Source organism: Naegleria lovaniensis, assembly GCF_003324165.1.
Source record: "Naegleria lovaniensis strain ATCC 30569 chromosome Unknown tig051, whole genome shotgun sequence".
NCBI lineage: Eukaryota > Heterolobosea > Eutetramitea > Acrasida > Naegleriidae > Naegleria > Naegleria lovaniensis.
The window spans coordinates 106,913-127,978 of record NW_025407873.1 but is presented as its reverse complement, the minus strand read 5'-3'; the positions used below and the strand labels follow the sequence as shown (position 1 = coordinate 127,978).

Here is a 21,066-nt window from a genome sequence, read left to right as displayed (position 1 = left end):
TCCCATCAACATAAAAACAAAAAATTCAAAAACTCCCGAGTCTCACCCCAACTCTTCTCATTTCACTCTCATTCCCAAGCCGACCGATACTGATCTGATTTTTAGAGTCATCATCATACGATCGTTGAAACACAACATCATCACAAACAACAGCACCAATCGACACAATGAAAAATTACCTGCTCCGAACGTTGGGGTTGGGAAAGTTAAACACATCATCAAACTCTTCATCGAGTACTCCCAATAAATCGCTCTCACTCAACACTCCAGGTGATTCTACACCAACAGGCTTTGATCATTTCAATTTTGATCGGAGAGACGAAGAAGAGTATAAACGATATGAAGAGATTTGGGCTCAACCATATACTTATTTATTGGACATTGCGTTTGAATCGGAAGAATTACTCAAATCATGGAATTTATTTGTACAAGAGAATTTATCCCGAGAGTCATCGAAAGACTCTGCTCTCTCATCATTTGAAAAAGTTAGTATATTATTGAAATACTGTTAATGTGAAATTGATATCATGACAATGGTAAACAATTACAACTTTCAATATCATACTTTATTTAACGACATGATTTGTGGAACATCATCATACAGACGACCAATTCAGCTTTTGAATCATTTATCACACAACTAAAAGAGAAATATAACGACTGGTTTCCACCACAAAATGTGTTGGAATTGGCAGTTGTCACAACACAAAGTAATTCAAGAGCCAGAAGTAAGGCTGTTACTGCCAACAATGGATTATTTTCTAGCGTTGGAGTTTCTTCGGATGTTTTGGGTTCACTGCAGTCAGGATCGTTTTCTGACATTTCGTATTCACACGACTCTACTATTCAAATACAAGGTTTTAAAGGAGCCATAGGGCATCCTATTGATGTGTTATCAACAGTATGCTCACACTTTAAACATCAAGTTCAAACGATTTTGAAAGGTATGTAGTTTTGATCACAATCAATACTCATTTCTTATGTGAATTATTGCTTGAAACAGATTTTAACTTGGACAAGTCTAATAATTTAAGCATTCGATCACTCTATCTTTTGGATATTATTGAAATACTCACACGATCTCATCACAACAGATTATTTATGAGGGAATTCAATGTCCTTCCTTTCGTTTCTAATATTTTGAAAACGGCTTTATGTAAACTTCAATTAATTATTGCAGATAAGAGGTTTAGTGACCGAGAAATTTCAACACTTTCTATTGAATCAGCCATTGAGGTTGAGAATGAATTGAGACAGTGTTTGGATTTTGTAATTTATATTTTGTCAAACGGCATTCAAATCTTTTCACATTTTTGTGAGTCTGTATCATACAACACTGCAACAAATGTTCCAACAAATACCACTAATACGAATAACTCAGATGTTCCCACACCTCTCTCAATAACAAGGTCTTCCAGTATAAATGGAGGTGAACCGGGTAAGAACAATATTTGGTATCAAAATAATAAGAATTTCAGAAGGCAGAAAATGCTCACCTATATAACCTCTCGAGAAGATATTGACTTCATGGATATCATCATTGAGATGTTGACAACTTTTAGAGATTCTATTTCAAAGCAATATGACGGCCATCATCACAGTCCAAAGTACTACGAAACATGGAGCTTCTTGTTCAATTTCCAAGAAGCCTCACTGCAAATGGTTAGGGCAATTATAACCACAGACAAGCTCAAAGCTATAAGCCAGCTTGCTGAGCACCAATTTAGAGATATTTTCCTTTCTAGAGGAGGTTGTGACATTCTTGTAAAATATCTTGGATGGCCTATTGAACATGTTTCTATTTTACACGATACAGAATGGTTTAAGATTGATATACTCTCTTTAAACGCCGAACGTCTAAATTACTATTTTCAAACTCAACTGCTAACCATGAAGATAATAACAAGGTTGATCGAGAGTAATTATTCTTATCTTCGACTATTTGGAAAGCAGGGTTTTAACAAGATTAGAGAGACAGGTTTGTGGATTTCTTTCTTTTGTACGTTGAGTAGCGACTATGAGAGCCAAGCACAAACATTGAGAAACAACCCTCTTCCTCAAATGGGATCCATTGTTCGATCACGAAGCGGTTCATTAGACTTGGGTAATTTCAGATTCCCTCCAACCCCAATTTCCAATAGCGGTTCCATTAATGTGAAGCCATTTCCTTGCCCTGGATTTATTTCAAAAACCGCAAATGAAAGGGCCATGCACTTTTTTGACTGCCTACGAAAGCTCGTAAAGCTTTCAACCATAATTTCCTTCCCAAAAACTCTCCATAGCTCTACTTCTACTCCAGGCACTCCATCGAGCATGCCAACTTTTGATAATACCTACTCTTCCTACTCTTCAGTTCTTCACAATACCGATCAAGACATCACAATTCAAAAGAACCTTTCCAAACTATTATTTTCATTTTTCCTTGATAATGAAGGAGATAAGGAAAGCATCACCGAAAAAGCACTACAAAAGTTGAGACTTTTGAGTGACTTTCCTTTTTATTTCATAGACAGTATTAACAGATTAGTGTCCGAGTCTCAAACTGCTCTTGATGTTATGGTTTCTAATGAATTATACGACGTTCTTTTTTCTAAATATTTCTACTTTTATGGAGGGTCTTTCAACCCAATTAACAAGATAGAAGAGAAAAGAATGGCAAACAATTCTAATCCCGTCAAAGATGAAAATGAGGGAAACGAATTGTTAATGAGGAGTGATATTTGTGCATATATTGAGTGTGCTTCTGCAGTGTTAAGATCTAGTGTAATAGATTTTATGAAATATACTTCTACAATTAAGGGAAGAAATAACGTTGAAGAGTGTAGAAAATTAATCGATATTTTAGAACTGTATAACGAGAATTCATTTGTAGCATCAGAGATTGGTCTGTGTCTACTTGACATTTTGAGACAAAACTTTGACATCACCCAAGAGAGTCTGTATTCCCTAAAGGCTATGTCTGTCCTATCTCGAGTGATTTCAAAGCAGCATACATTAGTAATGTCATTGGACATGGAGCGTCCAAAGTCTCAATTTTACCATAACGAGTACACAGAAGATCATGTTCGGGCCATTGAAGCAAGAAATATTATTTTGAACGTTTTAGATTTTGCACTTACACATGAAAAATCATTGACTCTCGCTCTTCAAAGCCATAACACAATAGAAATGATGTTCAAAATAATTTTAGATCCTACCCTGAAAAACTTTGTTCTCGTCCACGTTAGACAGCTCTTGAATGCCAAGAACATCGAACATTCACACGAATTTGAAGTATTACTGACGTGTTTTACAGAGGTATTTCCAGTTATTATGGACAATCCAACTCAACCTAATTTACAGCTATTGATGGAAATGCTAGCTGCTGTACAAAAAGGTCTGTGTGGATCAAACAAAAAACTTTTGCAAACACAGTTCAGGGACAAGTTGGACAAATTCATGCACTTACTCAATTTAAACATTCCATCCAACCCATCTGAAGCAGATTGCATTTCTCGACATGTGTTGGCAATCGAGGTAATACGCACTTTAACGGCGTTAATATCGGATAATTCAAAATCAAAACAACACTTCAAGACAATTCTTGGATATGATACATTTAAGAATTTTATATTACACTGTGAGCAAAACAAGCCCTCTCCTGATATTTTCGACGTGCTCTTTGACATGTTATCTGACGGAGAATTCAATAGCGAGACAAACTACACCATTCAAAATCCAGACGTGGCTCGTTTAATTTTCCAACTTGCGCTAAATTGTGACATTTCGTATGTTGCTGAGTTGGTTGCTAAATTCTCTTTGCTTGTTGAGAAATCAACGAACAACAGAAATATTTGTTGCTCTGTCGGATTAATCAGCACTCTGTTGGAGCTACTGACGAGATTTGAAAAAGAGGCAAATCCAGAGGATAAAACAATTCGAGATATTGTAACATTAATTGAAACTATTGGTAGACATTCAATTACTGTAAAGGAGCTTAAGGGGTTCCTTACATTGATCAAACAGCAATCTGATCGAGATCATACCACCTTTCTTTCCATACTTTTAAAGGCCCTAGCTAATATGACTCAAAGTTCTCCTGATGCATTTTTTGATTTCAATGGTTTGGCTTCTGGTTTGGTACTTCCTGTGATCGACAACAGAATTTGGCCAAACGCAAAAGGTTATTCTATTTCAATGTGGGTTCGAGTTGAGAGTTTTGTGGAGACTAGACCCGCTTCTAATGCTAACCCTTCAACATTTTCACCAGTGTCAACTCGATCATTTTCATTTGTCACTGACTCTGCAAATTTGAGAAAAGATTTACAAATGGATACAGCTGCTTACAAACCAAGATTGGCTAGCTTTTTCAACTCTGAAGGGCAGGGTTTTGAAATTTATTTTGAGAATAATTATTTGAAAGTTAGTGTTCAGCACTCACAAAAGAAGCAATATACGGAGGTTTTCGATTTCAAATTTGATCCAAAGAGATGGTATCATATTATGTTAACTCATAGTTATGGAAAAGGTCCATTCTCGTTTTCCAAGAATGAACTTAAACTCTATGTTGATGGCAACTCACCATGCAAGGTGTTGTTCAAATATCCTACCTTCCACAAACCTCTGGATAAGTGTATGATTGGATCAAGCTTTTTAGTGAACGAAAATCTTCAATTAGGAACATTCCACAAGAGACAAAATAGTTTTCAAGCATCCGAAAATCCAAATTTCAATGGACAAATGGGAACTTTGTGTGTATTTGATGAGTCTTTACCTCCAAATATTATTCAACTCATTTATGGATTGGGATATAATTACATGAACTGCTTCCAACCAACAGATTCCGTCTTAGCCAAGAATAACAGCAAAACATCTCAAGAATATTTGCAGCTTTTTGATGGTTCCATCACTCAAAAGATAATTTTGTGTTACAGCCCAAAGTCTAGAGCCAACTTAAACAAAATTTGTGTGAACAACACTCCAGAGGCTTTTCACCAACTTCAATTATACAACGGATTGGCTTCCTTGGGGGAATCCGTTCCTCAGATCAAAACAGATATTCACCAGTCAATGTTGAATGCGAGAATATTGAACGGAACTCAACTATGTGTCACTCATAATGCTAAGGATATCATTGGATGCTTGGGAGGTATTAAGGTGCTGTTCCCATTGTTTTTACAACTCGATCGACTCTCCCATAGTGATCAAGTTGTGAGTGTGAATGACAGGTCAGAGCCATACATGGTCAATACCTTATTTTCTCTACTCATTGATTTGCTTTCAGAGCATGTGGATAACCTTGAAGACATGGCAAGATGTAGAGGATTTTTAGTGATTAGCTTCTTATTGAAGCAAATATCTCCTCAACATTTAACTCGAAGCACCATAGCTTTAATACCTACTTTGTTGTCATGCGTTCAACGTCATAGTTTACTCTATTCAGACACAATCAATTATTTAGTATTTAACTTTAGATTGTGGATCTATACCGACGCTGAGGTTCAAAAAATTCTCTTCCAACAGCTCCTTGACTTGAATAACAAGAAAGAGAACTTTACAAAGGTTCGAGAAATTTTGGGTGTTCAGCGCTTATTGGATTTGATGAGGTGGTTCTACTGGTTTGAACGATCTAAAAACATGGATTACGAATATCAGCTGGGAACTGAGAAGATTTGCAACCCTGTGACCTCCGCTGTGTTAGGACAACGACCAAACATTGATGATATTCGTGAAATTAGACAAAAGTTAATATTGCTTTTGAAGGGTCTAACTGCCAAGTCCTCTGAAATTGTAGTCATTGGTAGTGATGATAAGACCATGATGGGTACTCCTAATATACCAATGACAACTACCTCTATTACATATTCAGAGTTAGAGGCCATTGTGAATTATCTTGCCGATTGTAGTGACTCTTTGCAGTACGATGATATTATTGAATTTGTTCTAGAGTTACTACTCTCTCCTGATGGAAATGCAATTGCAGAAATGCTTTATACCATGAAGGCATATCAAGTGTTCGTTCAACTCCTATACATTATGAAGGAATCTACAAGATTGAACGTACTGAAATGTATTGGACAAATGTTGGTTCTGAATTCAAAGATGAGACAAAAAATGTGTGCTGATGAAACGTTTGGATTTGTTGCTATTTACAATGCGTTGTCTGTGTTTAATTTTACTATTCAAACGTACGGTGTTCTACGAGACATATTCTTGGGTAATATTTCAAAGGGAAAAACTAAGGATATTTTGGATCAAGATGACTTTGAACAGACAGAATATAGTTACAGAGTTCATTCTGTCATTCAACCAATTTTCAGGCTCTTGGTTAATACTCAACCAAATGTAAAGCACCACATACTTCAAAATTGGAAAATTCAAATGAAATCAAACAAAGCCAAAGATTGTGTATTGCACCAAGTAGGGTGGCAAGAATGGTTGCTCAACATTTTGTGTGTTTCGAGATTGGTGGACGCCGCCCAACCATATGATGCCACACAATCTGCTCAATTCGAGCTTTGCAAAGATATTGTTATTGAATTGATAGCTATTCTGTTGTATCACTCTTTGAAGACAGTGAAAAAAGGTTGGAGAGACATTGAAGACACAATTGGACACATTATTCTCTTGAAAGACAGAGATCAACATTTGGAGGGAGCTGAAGAAATCCTGGGAAGCATTTACAAACGTATTTTGGATGAATACATTAATGACATTCAAAATGACAAGATCATTGCCAACTACAACGACAGAAATAGCCCAATATTAGATAATTTTGTGCATCTTGCTACATTCATTGAGGAATATTTATTTTACTTTGATTCGACTTACCAAAGTGTTTCAGGTAGTTGGTTGAGAAAACGAGTAGATGCTAACCAGACTGTTCTAGGAACCATCCGAAGCATTGTTACGAATACAAACACACAAACTCCAACAAAATCACAAGATACAGTTTCAACATCATCCATAATGATGAGAGAAGCAGCATTGGATCCTGAAATTATCTATATTGATACTTCTACTGTTCCTTCCACTCCAACCTATGACACACCAATAACGGTTTCAACACCAGAAAGTACAAAACGCGTTGATTTAAATACTAGTACAAGCTCCACTGCTACAACCACCACTACTAATCATCAAATTACGTATTACACTGAAGACGAGATCAATTTAAGAAAAGGAGAAGACGGCATTTGGAGAGATCTACCAATTGCAGAAAAACTCATTTACATTCTTACACAATGGAAATTGAACATTGTTTCAAATTATACATCCCTGAGAACTGTTGTACAAGGTGGTAAACGATTGAGAGATGGAGGAACACTAAGAATTACGCTGAGACTCATTCGATATTGCTTGAGAGAATCCCAAAAACCTGATCCATCTCTACTCGATTGCATTAAGAGAATTAACCAAAGAGATGTAGAGAGTGAAAAAGAAATTTTGAGATTTTCAGAGCTCTGGGCAGTGACCGGGGACATTGAGAACAATGACGATTTTCACACACGTTTGATGTGTATATTAGCTTTCTTGTTTGATACGATGAGTCGATTAGTAGAAAAGAAACGAGATGATGAGGCCTTGGGAATATTCATTACAATTAGAGAAATTTTCATGACACGAAAGGATCATCTTGAACAAGCGCTCACGACCGATGATGACAAGTCTATTCTTGCCGATGATTCGGTATTTTCTTCTAAAAAGCAGGCTGTTCTGTCTGACTTTCAAGTATTTCACTCAAAAAGCTGGAAACTTGCCTGGGCTCGATTTTTTGTTCCAGCTGTTCGACAAACAGAAAAAGAAGAAGCTCGATTCTTGGAAGATATTATTTCTAGAAGGAAATACACAATTCAAAAACTGTACGACACAGTCAAAGATCATGAAACAGCTTCTGCAGAGTTTGAAAAGAAGTTAGATTCCGAAATGAAAGTAACTTTGGATAATATCAGAAGACAAGAGAAGGAACGAATTAAAAAAGAAAAGCGAGGATATGAAGAGTTTGATTTTCTTGCTTCCCATTATTGGAAGAAAACAATGAGAAATGTTGCAGATGAGAGAAGTATTTGGGGCAAACAAACTGATAGTGTGAAATGGAAATTGGACAAGTCTATCACTGGTAAACACATTCGATTGAGACTCGTTAGAGACTTCTCAGGAATTGATCACAAAGATGCCTCTATGAAGAAGAGCGACCAACTTGCTCCATCAGCACAAGAGACAAGTATTAACAAATTATTGGAAATCAAGGAAAAGGGATCCTTTTTTATTCCTAATTTATCAGTCATTACCAATCAAACAAGCGAGGACTCAACAGAGGACAGCAATGAAGTCACTTCAATCAATGCCAATTCTCAAACCATTCAACCTCAACAGCCATTCGAATCAGAAGACCAACTCAATCAAAAGCACGTCGAAAAAGAAAAGACCATTATGAAAGATATTTATTGTGAAATGATTACTCCAATGATACCGTTCTCAGGAAAAATGGAAATCACAAATAAGAGAATCATTTGGACAGCAGATAAAGAAAACCAGTGTCTAACATTTGGTTGGAGTGAACGGGTAGCGAAATTAGTCAAGACTCCTCGTGAAAAGACTATTTATTTGGAGGATTTAGTAGAAATTCGATTAATGAGATATAGATTGCGAAAGAGTTCATTAGAATTTTATCTCAATGATGAATCTACTGTCATGTTCAACTTTGATAAGAATGAGAGAAATAAGATTTACACCAAAATAATTTCTCTCAAATGTCCTAATTTGAGATCCGTTGAAAAATCCTTCTCTCCAATAGACAATTTACAACGAGCTGGATGGACAAAGAAATGGCAACAAGGAAAAATATCCAACTTTGAATATTTAATGATTTTGAACATGTATGCCGGTAGAACTATTAACGACCTTTCACAATATCCAGTATTCCCTTGGGTGATTGCAGATTACTCGAGCCCAACACTTGATTTTACCAAAGAATCTACATTTAGAGACTTATCAAAGCCTATGGGAGTGGTAAATCCTGACAAGGTCAAGAATGTTGAAGAAAAGTATATCACGTTGTCAGATTCTGGAGAACCTCCATATCATTATGGATCGCACTATTCCACTTCTGCCTATGTGACCTACTATTTGATTCGTCTAGAACCCTATACCACATTGGCTCGAGTGGTTCAAGGAGGAAAGTTTGATCATGCGGACCGAATGTTTGAATCCGTAGCACAAACGTATGATCATTGTTTACACGGTGAGGGTGATCACAAGGAACTCATTCCTGAATTCTTTTACTTGCCTGAATTTCTCAAAAAGCCAAATGATTTAACTCTCGGTGAAAAGCAAAGTGGTGATCAAATTGGAGATGTTATTCTCCCACCATGGGCCAAGAATGCAGAGGACTTTATCAGAATTAATAGAGAAGCACTCGAATCTGATTATGTCTCGCAACATTTACATGAATGGATTGATCTCATATTTGGATATAAACAAAGAGGTCCTGAAGCAGTGAAAGCTCACAACATGTTCCACTATTTGACCTATGAAGGAACGATTGATCTTGATCAACTCGATGAACGAGACAAGTATCCTGTTTTAGCTCGTATTGATAACTTTGGACAGACACCATCTCAATTATTTAAAGTCTCACATCCAAAGAAAACGAATAAGAGAGATTCCAAGTATGACACCCTGCTTGCATTATCATTCCAAGGAAGTAGACAAGTGAATACTGTGAAAATTTCTCCAATAGTATTCATCAAGTTTTATCAAACAGAAAATACGATTGTCAGAGTTTGTGTTGTCACGGAAGATGGTTTGGTATACACAACCAAGGCAGGAAATGTAAATCTACAAGCTATTATCAATGACCTTGCCTTTTTATCCAACTGCAAGACGATTGGATTCCCTCTTGATGATCCTGTGAGCCTTCTTTCCTCAAACACGACCGACTCGAGTACCAATTCATATATGAGCTCAAATCCGACACATAGCACAAAGCAACGAAGATCATTGGCATCACTTCCAAAACAAGGTTTAGGTTATAAGAGCAATGCATCCAATGTGAAAAACTATTTTTCAATTCCAAACACTCCAATTCCAAATTCTATTAAGGATATTTCCATTTTCTCATGTGGTCATTTTGATAATTCATTCAGAATTTCCAAGCCATACTCTCAACCATTGCATACCAAGATATCGACCTGTCAACAAAATGCTATTTGGAGACACAAAGATTTAGTAACATGTTGTGCTATTTGTGAAGAAGACAAATATTTTGTAACGGGAAGTAGAGATACCACAGTCATGGTTTGGAATATTCAAAATGACTCCTTTTTAGTCACTCAGCAACCTACTAACATTCTGTATGGCCACGATGATGAAGTAACTTGTGTGGCTGTATGCAATGATTTAGACACAGTCATTAGTGGAAGCAAGGACGGCACGGTTATTGTGCACTCATTACGAAGAGGAAAATACATTCGAACCATTAAGCATCCAAATAATGGAGTAATTAACACGATTGGAATTGCACGTGAATGCAAGTATAGCAATGATATCGAAGTTCTTGGAAGAATTTGTGTGTACAGCAATGATGACATGATTCTTTATTTATACAGTCTGAATGGAAATCTCATTGCAAAGGCTGAGACGAATGGTGCATTGAATTGTATGCGTATTTTTGATTGCAAGTATGTGATTTATGGTGGCGATCATTCGATTGTGGTGCGAGATTTGCATTCTTTGAAAGTGATCCACAAAATTGATTTAAGAGATCAAATGTCTTCAGTCAGATCCATCGAGATATCGAACGATGAACAAATGCTTTTCGCAGGATTGGACTCGGGAAAGTTACTGATTTATGGAATAGAGAATCAAAATACTAATGGTGGAACAACTCTTAACACAAATCTTTCTCAACCACCTTCTCCAAGACACAATTAAATATGTAACCTGTTTAATACCATCCATTTTCAATCTTTTTGTCTCTGTCATTGGTGAGTGTGATTTCAACTGTTTTCATGCCATCGTTATCCACAACTACAAGGTCATCATTGGAATTGTAATAACAGCCATCCACATTTTCGAACGTGTCATCTTGGTGGAGAATGGGTTCTGCCAAGTAACAAACGTCATCCCCAGGAAATTCATGCCCGTGCTCTGAATTCCTGAAATATCGAACAAAACAAGTACTTGACAAGTTGCTTTCTGTCGAGTAATCATCAGAACAGTCACTGCTGCTATCACTTTCGTCATGGTCAGATTCAGTATCATCTGTTTCATCCTCACTAAAACTAAACACTCGGCTCATATCTTGGTGTTTTCAATCAGCAACCGACAGTTGGTCAATCAGTTGCGCATATTTTTCACTGTCAACATGTAATTTCAACAAGAGTTCACTGTTTCCAGTATTTTCCATAATCTGACCTTCCCTCCATAATTGTGCAGCCAGATGCACATGCTCACTGTTCACATGTCCACTGTGCATAAACTCACACAGTGTTTGAGCCACTTGAAACACTCTTACAAGATACTCCTCAAAGGCTCCTTGCAAAATTCCAGCAGCCATTGGAGTATAAATGTGATCATTACTTGTGAATATTGATGTATCTATATTAGCATAAATAGCCTCAACAGCAGAAATGACATCTACACTCATCTCCTCTCTTCTTACGACTGGTAGTAATTCCAAAGAGTGGTGGCGGTCATCATGTTCGGCATTTGACTTTACGAACCATTCGGTGCAATTTCTTTCATTCTCGCCCATCACTCGATACAAGGTATTCCAGAAATACTCACTTTCTGTGAATTCATAGAACATTCGATTCACGCTCCGCCAAGGAAAGACATTGTTGTGAAGAGAGTCCAAATCCACAATGAACGAGAAAATATGAGCGAGCACTTCATATGAAAGGGATGAAATGGACGCAGACTGTAATTGTGACATTTTTTTCAGGAAAAAGAAAAGTGGTTAATGGAATCATTAATCATTGCCAACAAAGACAGAAATTATTTCTTAAGTTAAACGTCTCTGCTCATGGGACAATCAGTCTTTACATTACTCCAAATCTCGTCAACAAACTTGCAAACCTCCAAATAGAGTTATTAGTTACAATTTAGCTACTTGGAGGCCACATTGTTTCCTTTGGTGCTTGTTGGTGGAATGGATGCTGTTGCTCCAGAGGTTGTTGCATCTAAAGCCATCATTTCTTCATCATAAATATACTTCTTATAAACAATGTAGCTTCCAATTGTTGCAAATACTGTAAACGCTGCAACAGGAGAGCTAAAAACAGATAACAATTTTCTAAATCGTCTTCCAAGCATTCCATCAAAGTATTTCAATGGCTTTTCAATATGTGGTTTCAGAGATGGGAATGTCTTCATGAGGACAAATCCTGCTCCTGCCATTGCTGCTGTTCCTAATACTATATCCTTTGCAGCAGGAAGTAAAAATCCCAAATCAGTAATACTAGCCAACAAATTACTACTTTTCACACAACTTGAAACAGATTGTCCTAATGAGAGAAAATGTTTGAATGAAATGAGACCTAAACTCGAAGCCAATGCCACGCCTCCAGGAGTAGGATTGAATTGTAGCTGTGGAGTGTTTGGATTGTGAGTAAACTTGTATGCCATACGCAACAAATCAACGCCATAAGCCAAAGTGCCAGTAGAGGCAAAACTGAGTGCAATATTCTCGTAGGACAAGACCTCATCAATTTTTGAAACAACAGGAAGAGAATTAAATAAGGATTGTCTTATAAGTTTCTCATTGAATTGGTATTGGAACTTGAAAAGAGCAGCACCCAATTCCAAGAGTGAAAATGCGCATGCCGACAAGTTCAAATTCACCATGTCAATGGGCAGAGTTGCATTTTGAACTGGGCTTGATAAGCTCAATGCTGTAGCAAATGTGAAATATCCTCCTAGCATGGCAACCACGCTTGCAACATCTTTTCCCATTTCCAGTGAGAGTTGTTTCAAAGAGGTATTGGATAGAGAATGGCCAGATTGTGTCAATCTTTGGAAGAATGAACTAAATGACTTGGAGAAATAATATCCACCTGCAAAGTATGCAAAAAGTCCAGCTCCTTTCATGAAGCTTAGACTAATTGCTGCCAATTCCTTTTCATATCGCTTTCCGAATTCTGTAGCTCTTCGAGTTGCATTTGATAACAAGTTATGGAAATAATGTCCCATATTCATATCGAGCTCTTTCAAACCTTCACTTCCTGCTCCAATACCAAAGAACAGAGAGCATAGTGAAACGGATCCATTCAAAATAGTTCGACCAATTAAACGCATGGATAGAGATCCATTCGTGAATTGATAAATATGTTGTAAGAAATAATCTCCAAATTTGGTAAACCACAATAGGCCTACATAGCTCGAAATCATCAATACAACTCCCTTTCGAATTCTTCTAAATCTGTTTTGAACGTCATATAATTTTTCTGGAGTCTTTTTAGCCACTCGAGCTTCAATGATAGTCTGAACGCCAGTCAATGCAACAAATGCGTACAAGAACAATTCCATATACTTGGGAAGATAATTATGCCACTTGTGATCAGCAAAACGTAACGATGCATAGGAAGCTACTAAAGACAATAAAATTGCATTCACACCTTCAATCCACTTGGCATTGGCCATGTAATATCTGGAATTGAACGCAGCATTATTGTTCTTTGCGGCCATGTAATTCAATGTATCTAAAAACAACAAGGAAGATCTTTGAAAGAAGCTAAATTTAAGCCACAACATCCAGTATTGACCTTCGGAAAGATGATGCATGCCAGTCCAAAGATTGGACATGTTCAAAGGTGTGGTTGTGGTTACTCCATTGACTTTCTCTCCATCTTTACAGATACTCATGACCGATCTGGCCAAATCATCACCTACAATGAATCAGGTTGGAATGACATTGAACGAAGCATAACATGATCATCATATTTGATCGTGCAATTGAATGGCACTTGTATTACTTACCCAAAGCGAGAGAGGAAAATCCTGCTGCAAAGGCTCCATGAGCAGTCCATAATTGTGGACTTAGTAAACTGATCAATAACGAATACACGACAACAGCAGTAGTCATGGAGAAGGGTCTTGATCTAAATAGTTTGATGAGCTTTCTGGTAAGAACGGTGAGCATGGTCGGGTCGAATTTGATACTTCCATCCAGAGTAGGATTGTACTTTTGAATCCCGGTCGGAATAAAGAATCGATGAAAGATTTCTAATCGATAATCATGATGACCAGTTGTGGTCATAGCAGAACTTGTGTTGGGGAGTGGAGGTGCATTGTCCATTTTTTGTTATTGATGAACTTGCATGACCACAGATGAACAGTATGGATTGTGTTTTAATCAAGGTGTGTTGAATGAGTAAGCTCAATAAAAATACAAGAGATTTTGCACCCTAAGAGGTTTGCTATTGATGTTTGTAATCTGCTTTGTCAACCTGTAATCCATTGACAAATAGAATAATTTTGAAGGGTCCTCTGTACTTTCTGTCTTTCGGCAAGTGAGAACTTCCATAAACGCTGGCAATCACAATACCGTTTTCAGAGATGTCTGATGTAGATCTCTTAACTCTCTTCTTGGTGAATGGATGTGCTTCAATCTGTTGTCCTTGTTGTTCGATTTTCAGCTCTACCGTTTCGATCTTCTGAAAGGCTTCTTTTGAGCACAAAATTCTCACTGAATTATTTCTATTCACATGACCATTTTCTCGTTGCATTTGGTATTCGAATGCCTCTGATTGAGTGCTTGATGAAGAGTTCGAAATAGACATGGCCTGAGTTCTGCTTTCAAGCCCAGCAATATCTTCGTCTAGTAACAAAGTGCTCGAAGGACTTGGTGACCTCAATAGGATACTCGATTCTCGTGATAACATGTATCCACATACTTCTTGTATCGTATCGTAAGAAACTCTTGGTCTTTGTTTCTGAGTCATCGCAATGACCATGTCAACCATTGTCTCGCTCACTGCTGTTCCCATTCGATTCTTAATTTCTGTGGACAGGTCGTCTTTGGCTTTATAACGATTTGAAAAAGTGTCGTCATCGATCTTTGAAACTCCGGTAATTAACTTGAAGACAGTGATGCCTAAGGCAAACACATCTGAATCCCTCGAATATTCTTGTTCTGGTGCCATATAGGAGGGAGTACCAGAAGAAGTCGTTGAGGTAAGAGTGTCCTCGGAACGTACAAGCCCAAAATCTCCAAGCATAGTGGTAATATCACCATTACATTCATCATAGTCCTTAATCAAAATATTCTCTGGCTTTATGTCCCTATGAAGACATTTATCTTTTTGGTACATGAAGGCCAGTGCAGAAGCCATCTGCTGTATAATTTGCCAGAGTGTTCTTTCGGAAAACCTTTTTCCTTCACCCAATTTCAGACTCAACGAGCCGTGTTTCATGAAGGGACTCTCAATACACAATACTCGCACGGCTCCAGGAAAGCCTCCATGAGTTATCTTTGCAACTCGTATCGTAAGTGTGGGTTTTTTAGCAGTTAAGGGTAGAATATTCGTATGATCAAATTTCCTCTTAATCTCGGAGAGAGAAACGTATTGATCTTTGAGCACTTTGACTGCAAATTCACGTTCCTCCTGTTCATTCTTGTTGGATTTGGTTTTAATCAAGTAAACAGAGCCAAACCCTCCTTGCCCAATTTTTTCAAAAGCAATCACTGATTCTTCTGGCTCATAATAGTAGCTCACGAGATGGGAATCAGAATCGGTTGGAGAGACTCTCTCGAATGAATTCTGATCTTGAAAGTTGTTGAATTCTGCTTCGTGTGTGTCAATGGACGCTGCAACAACGGATGGCTTATTGTCAAGGCTGTCATTGGTAGACATGAGAGAATTGTGGCTGTTAGTGTACAACACACCGTTGTCATTGTGGAAGAGCTGGTTCACAAGCGCATCATTTCTGGGAGGAGTGAATGAGACATCATGACTCACGTTGCTACTTGGAATGGAATAAACACTAGATACAGAACCGTTGGACAACGATGGGGACGCTGTTGGAAGACTCGAGATTGATCCGTGGCTAGGAGTGGACACAGAATAAGCTCCGAACGAAGGATAATGGAGAGGTGTATTCGAAATATGGGGATGATACACAAGAGGGAGGTTATAATTTTGGTAGGGCGATGAGGAGAAAGATTGAATTGAATATGGTTGAATTTGGGGCGTTGTAGCTTGATTTTGGATGCCAATATGAGAATAACCATTGTTCTCAAAGCTTGCGTGATGAGTGTGAGTTGGGAATGCTGATCCACCGCCCATTTTTTTTGACCATGACATGTGAAAGAATGCGAAGAGAAACAATTCTATTTTTGAGCCATCATGTGGAATTTATCAAATAATGAACAGCAAAGCAACACAAAGGAAAGCCTGGCATAAAGAGCTGTTTCCTTTTGCTTTTGTGGAGGCTTAAGACCGCTAAGAATGTTGTTAAATTATTAGGTTTTTATTCCATTCCATAAAAACTGAGTCATGCTCAACTTCAAATAAAATATGAAGAGAAACAACCACAACAAACCAGCAACTCCCACTTCAAAAACAGAGCAACCGAAAGCTGTACCCTCTCCGAACACAACAACCAGCTCAGATGATAAACCTCGAAAGCAACTCTCTTCTTCCATTTCTTCCCTTCGGTTTATGAATCGAAACAAACCGCAAACACCTGCATCAGTTTTACAGGCTGCAGTCTCTCGGAAAAGCAATTTTACATCATCGACGAATATTGCAAATTCATCATCAAATACTTCGCTCACATTTAAATCAACAACATCTCGGGTTGTTATTCCCTCTTCTCACAAAAACGAGTACAGCAACACTCCTTCATCGGAACATCCATCCAATGAGGCTGTCCACACCCAACATTTAAATCCAATAACACGAGACCATCTGAGTGAGCAATGGAGTTACATAAACGAGGGAAAACTAGATCAAGTGATTCAACAATCGTTATCGTTTTCTGGAAATAATCAAGAACAAATTGTAGAAAGTCTAGGATCGAGCAACAATATTGAACAAGATTGTGATTCAATTTACGCCATGAGTTTTTATGGAATAGATTCATCATCATCTTCAACAACAATGTTATATACTGAAAATGATCACACCATGAACAACAATTCAGAGTCTTTGGCATCATCGGGACGACTTCGTTTTGGTACATTTAAGCAGCAACAAAAACAAGAAGAAGAGGAAGAAGATGAAAAAACCAATCCACTCAAACGCAAAAAAGACAATATTACTTTACCTATTGGATGGCAACAACAGCAACAATCATTCACAAAATCGTCTTCAAAAGGTTTCAACAAGAAAACAAAACATTCGCACAAACCTCAACGCAAAAAGCCTTGAATAAAAAAATTCTTTAAAAACTTTATCCTCGTACTCACCAAAGGTATTGAATAAGGATATCATCATCGATTTCTATTACTTTGAATTGATTTAGTACTACTCAAATTCTCATCATACAACGTTGGTTTAAAAATTAAAGATGAAGAGAAAAATTGTGCACTCTGCTTCGGTTGATGAAACGTCTTCCGATGAGGACGAAGCAAAGACATCTTCATCACAAAAGAAGAAAAAGACAGAGGACGATCATGAAATCTCTTCTTCTGATGAGAAGGAATCAACACCAACTAAAAAGAGACATAGCACAGCTCCTGCTTTTGGTAATGCTCTAAACTCGATATTGGACGACCATTTGATTCTAGACAAATATCGGTCTTCCAACAAGACAGTTGGTATTAAGTTTAAAGCACTGTTGAGAAGTTTGGTACAAATGGAAATTGTCGAAAAGTATTTTATTTTCAACAATTTACATAATATTACGTACCAGAACCTTACAGAACAAGATTGTATCGCTTTATTAAGTCTTGGGTTTACAGAAATTAACGATCATGATATTCAAGAATTGATGAGATACCTTAAATCCAATCCAAAACCTCAAAATTTGATTTCAAAGTACAAACATTTCGAATTTGAAAATGAAACTACCCGATATCATTGGCAAATAAGCTTCCAAGCTTGGGTTTCTTTTTGGCATGACATGATAGAATGCTATTCAACTGAAAATTCCGCAAACATCATTCCCTCTAATGTCAATGACACAGCCGACGAAATAGATAGCCAATCAAACATGTATGCGAAAATTATTCATCTTGTAAGGAAAAAAATCAGACATCTACCTGGAAAGAATATTGGAAGAACCGAGATTTCCAACATTTATTCTCACCTTTGCAATACAATAACTCACCTAGATGAAGCCAATATTCCGAAGCTTGAAGGCATCCATCTCATTAACGAGAAGTCTCTCTATGCCAATTTCTTTTTCCACTTTATGCAAAACGAATCAGAGAAAAGAGCAACATTTAGTGAAATTTTGAAAAACGTACCAAAAAGAAAGCCACCCAAGAAAGATAAGGCCTTGTCTTTTACCATACCAATTACCACAAAGACAACATTTGGAGAGATACCTTTTCAAATACTTGAAATTAACACCGCAATCGTATTTTTCAACAACTACGTTAAACCCTATGGCAATACCCTTACAAAGACCTTGAGAGGGCCTTCTATTCATTCTATTGAACCTGTAACATATGAAATCGCTTGTGACTTGACAACCACTGCGGTTAGTAACGCATCAGCATCAAACGAAAGTTTAAATAGTACATCCACTGATGTAGTTCAACAAATTACAACAGCACAACCCTCCACAGAAAACAAACTATTGGCAACAGCAACAAATGTTGAGCCCAAAAAGGATGCACCTAAACTAGAGGTAACTACCTCACAACCAAGCACTCCACTCCAATCTGCACAGAGTACTGCGAGCCAAGCCTCGTCTACGCCTCAAACCTCTTCAGCCAAGAGCACTGCTTCCTCAACGACAAGTGTCTCGGATAAACTCAAATCTACCAAAATACCAGAGATTGACACAGTTAATTGTGTGACAACATTTTACAATTGGTGGTCGGCAGAGCTAAAGTTATTTAAACCTGGTTCACATCAATGCACGCTTAATCTTCCTAGAATGTTGCAGTATTTCAATCAGCACCTTCAAAAAGTAACCATAGATTTGAAAGCTCCTCTCACTGAAACAGACGAACGTTGGCAGCTTATTCTTAAAGCTATTGAAAAGGGCAATATTCCAAGATTAAGATTGCTCGATGAACAAAAGAAAATAGTCAAGATACTTGATGCAGATTCCGCTGAATATGCTAAAGATGATAAAAGTGTCAAGATCCAAACGACACAACCACCAACCAGTACTCAATGAAGATCATACTACTGACCTAGCATAAAATCAAAATAGCACGCTTGAATTACAACATTGAAGTTTATTCGATAACGATTATGTTCATGTAAAATCATCAGCAAGAATGGTTGATTGACAATCTTCAACTCACCAACTCTACAATTTGGACAATAAATTCTCGTCTCTCTTATAATTTTCAAGCCTTGTTCTTCTCTTCCACTTTTCTAGGTCAGTAAATATTGGTATTCTTGGGCCTCTAGCATCTAGATCCTGCCATTGATATTGGAAATAATCAGCAAAAATGTGTGGATAAATCTCTCTGAATACAGTATAAAGCAACTCCAAAGTCCAACATTTCAGCTTAAATCTTGGAACATGTCTAATTGGTTCCGTCGATTTTATCCTGCATCTGTCATTCTCCACCTCCAAAGAAAGAAGAAGCAAATCGTCACAGTACATGGCGTCCTCATCTGTACAAACTGGAGGTTGAATATATTCAAAATCTACAACACAAAATCCAATATTTCTCATAATCTTATGTCTTTGCTCAGATGCCATTACTCCATCATGCACACCAATAGCATTTGTCTCTGCAAAGAAATAAAATTCATCCTCTTCACTGTCAAGAATATGTTTGATGTCTACATTTTGAGCTTTAAGCTGAGCATTGTGAAGACATAATTGAATATACTGTTGAGCAAATTGTAGCTGTCCTTTTTGAGTTTTTGTTAATTGCACAATGGTAGCACCGTCGTCATCTCCAACATGCCAATTTCTTACATGCATGAGTGCATTGTTTAATGCTTCCCATCTATTTGCCTTTCTCTTTGCATATAATTCATTCTTGCAATATTCATAGGCTTGATAAACTAATGTCTTTCCCAATCCATAATTTCTGTACTTTTCACAAACGACAAAGTATGACAGCAAAGCACATTGAGACATTTCATAATATTCAAATACTGAAATACCTGCAATGTTTTCATCTTTCAATGCATTGTTGTCATTGCTATCAATTTCAAAAGCAACCATGATGTGCATAAGTGGAACAAATATACGACCTCCCTTATGAGTTAAATTATTAATCCAAACTTCGAGCGGATCCAACTCGGATTCAATAGGAAAGTTTGGAATCATAATTTCATTATATATTTTCGTCAGTAATGGAAGTGAAAAGTTATCCCTCAGTGAAAGGAATCTAAATGTCTTGTCCTTCACTGTATAATAAAGATCTTTCGAGAGAGGAGAAGTCTCCAACGACGACGCAGAAGAAGCCATGGATGCTGAAGCCAATGCAGAAGTGTTTAACAAAGATGAAGCTCCAGTAGTACTCGTAGCAGTAGTAGTAGCGGAAGAAGAGCTCGATGAGATGGCTGTGGATGGAATTCCCAATGTTGCTGTGGTTTGAGAGCTACTGCTCACGACTGCTTCAAGTTCCGATATCCCATTCTTAACGCTTGATATCATTTGCTCTTGGAGGCCATGAGTCATACTCATGGAAACAGAACTTGTTTCTTGATGGAGAGAGGCTCCTGTTGTTCCGTATATTGTTGGAGAAATAGCCTTCTTTGCAGCAACATGCTTTGAAGTTGTTTGGTTTGTTTCAATAAAGCCTTGATAGGAAGAGAGGGTTTTTGAGAGGATTTGTTTCTTTAAATTCATCATGATGATTAGAGTGTTTGTGTTCTGATTCAGACTGTTGTTCTAGTGTAGATGAGTTTTCTTCTTCTATAGAATTAACCATCCGGGTGTATTGGAATTATTGTACTAATTGATGAGGTCACTGTTGATAAAGTAGTATGAAGGGAA

The 21,066-nt window shown here is 37.4% G+C and overlaps 7 protein-coding genes across 7 annotated transcripts; 3 read left to right on the top strand and 4 right to left on the bottom strand.

Annotated features, from left to right (window-relative positions):
- Positions 1 to 167: 167 nt before the first annotated feature.
- C9374_011841 (uncharacterized protein) lies at positions 168 to 10,914 on the top strand (the record flags this gene model as incomplete). Its single annotated transcript, XM_044687541.1, has 3 exons — positions 168 to 485; positions 605 to 944; positions 1,004 to 10,914. The coding sequence occupies 3 exons, from the start codon at positions 168 to 170 to the stop codon at positions 10,912 to 10,914; spliced, it is 10,569 nt and encodes a 3,522-aa protein (XP_044542926.1).
- Positions 10,915 to 10,927: 13 nt separating this feature from the next.
- Positions 10,928 to 11,917, bottom strand: C9374_011840 (uncharacterized protein; the record flags this gene model as incomplete). Its single annotated transcript, XM_044687540.1, has 2 exons — positions 10,928 to 11,283; positions 11,398 to 11,917. 2 exons carry the CDS (start codon positions 11,915 to 11,917, stop codon positions 10,928 to 10,930), a joined length of 876 nt encoding a protein of 291 aa, XP_044542925.1.
- Positions 11,918 to 12,090: 173 nt separating this feature from the next.
- Positions 12,091 to 14,278, bottom strand: C9374_011839 (uncharacterized protein; the record flags this gene model as incomplete). The annotated part of the gene is made up of 2 exons (XM_044687539.1): positions 12,091 to 13,868; positions 13,960 to 14,278. The coding sequence occupies 2 exons, from the start codon at positions 14,276 to 14,278 to the stop codon at positions 12,091 to 12,093; spliced, it is 2,097 nt and encodes a 698-aa protein (XP_044542924.1).
- Positions 14,279 to 14,399: 121 nt separating this feature from the next.
- C9374_011838 (uncharacterized protein) lies at positions 14,400 to 16,268 on the bottom strand (the record flags this gene model as incomplete). The annotated part of the gene is made up of 1 exon (XM_044687537.1): positions 14,400 to 16,268. One exon carries the CDS (start codon positions 16,266 to 16,268, stop codon positions 14,400 to 14,402), a length of 1,869 nt encoding a protein of 622 aa, XP_044542923.1.
- A 231-nt stretch (positions 16,269 to 16,499) lies between these two features.
- On the top strand, positions 16,500 to 17,354 carry C9374_011837 (uncharacterized protein; the record flags this gene model as incomplete). The annotated part of the gene is made up of 1 exon (XM_044687536.1): positions 16,500 to 17,354. One exon carries the CDS (start codon positions 16,500 to 16,502, stop codon positions 17,352 to 17,354), a length of 855 nt encoding a protein of 284 aa, XP_044542922.1.
- Positions 17,355 to 17,493: 139 nt separating this feature from the next.
- C9374_011836 (uncharacterized protein) lies at positions 17,494 to 19,278 on the top strand (the record flags this gene model as incomplete). The annotated part of the gene is made up of 1 exon (XM_044687535.1): positions 17,494 to 19,278. One exon carries the CDS (start codon positions 17,494 to 17,496, stop codon positions 19,276 to 19,278), a length of 1,785 nt encoding a protein of 594 aa, XP_044542921.1.
- A 135-nt stretch (positions 19,279 to 19,413) lies between these two features.
- Positions 19,414 to 20,922, bottom strand: C9374_011835 (uncharacterized protein; the record flags this gene model as incomplete). The annotated part of the gene is made up of 1 exon (XM_044687534.1): positions 19,414 to 20,922. The coding sequence occupies one exon, from the start codon at positions 20,920 to 20,922 to the stop codon at positions 19,414 to 19,416; it is 1,509 nt and encodes a 502-aa protein (XP_044542920.1).
- Between the last annotated feature and the right edge of the window lie 144 nt (positions 20,923 to 21,066).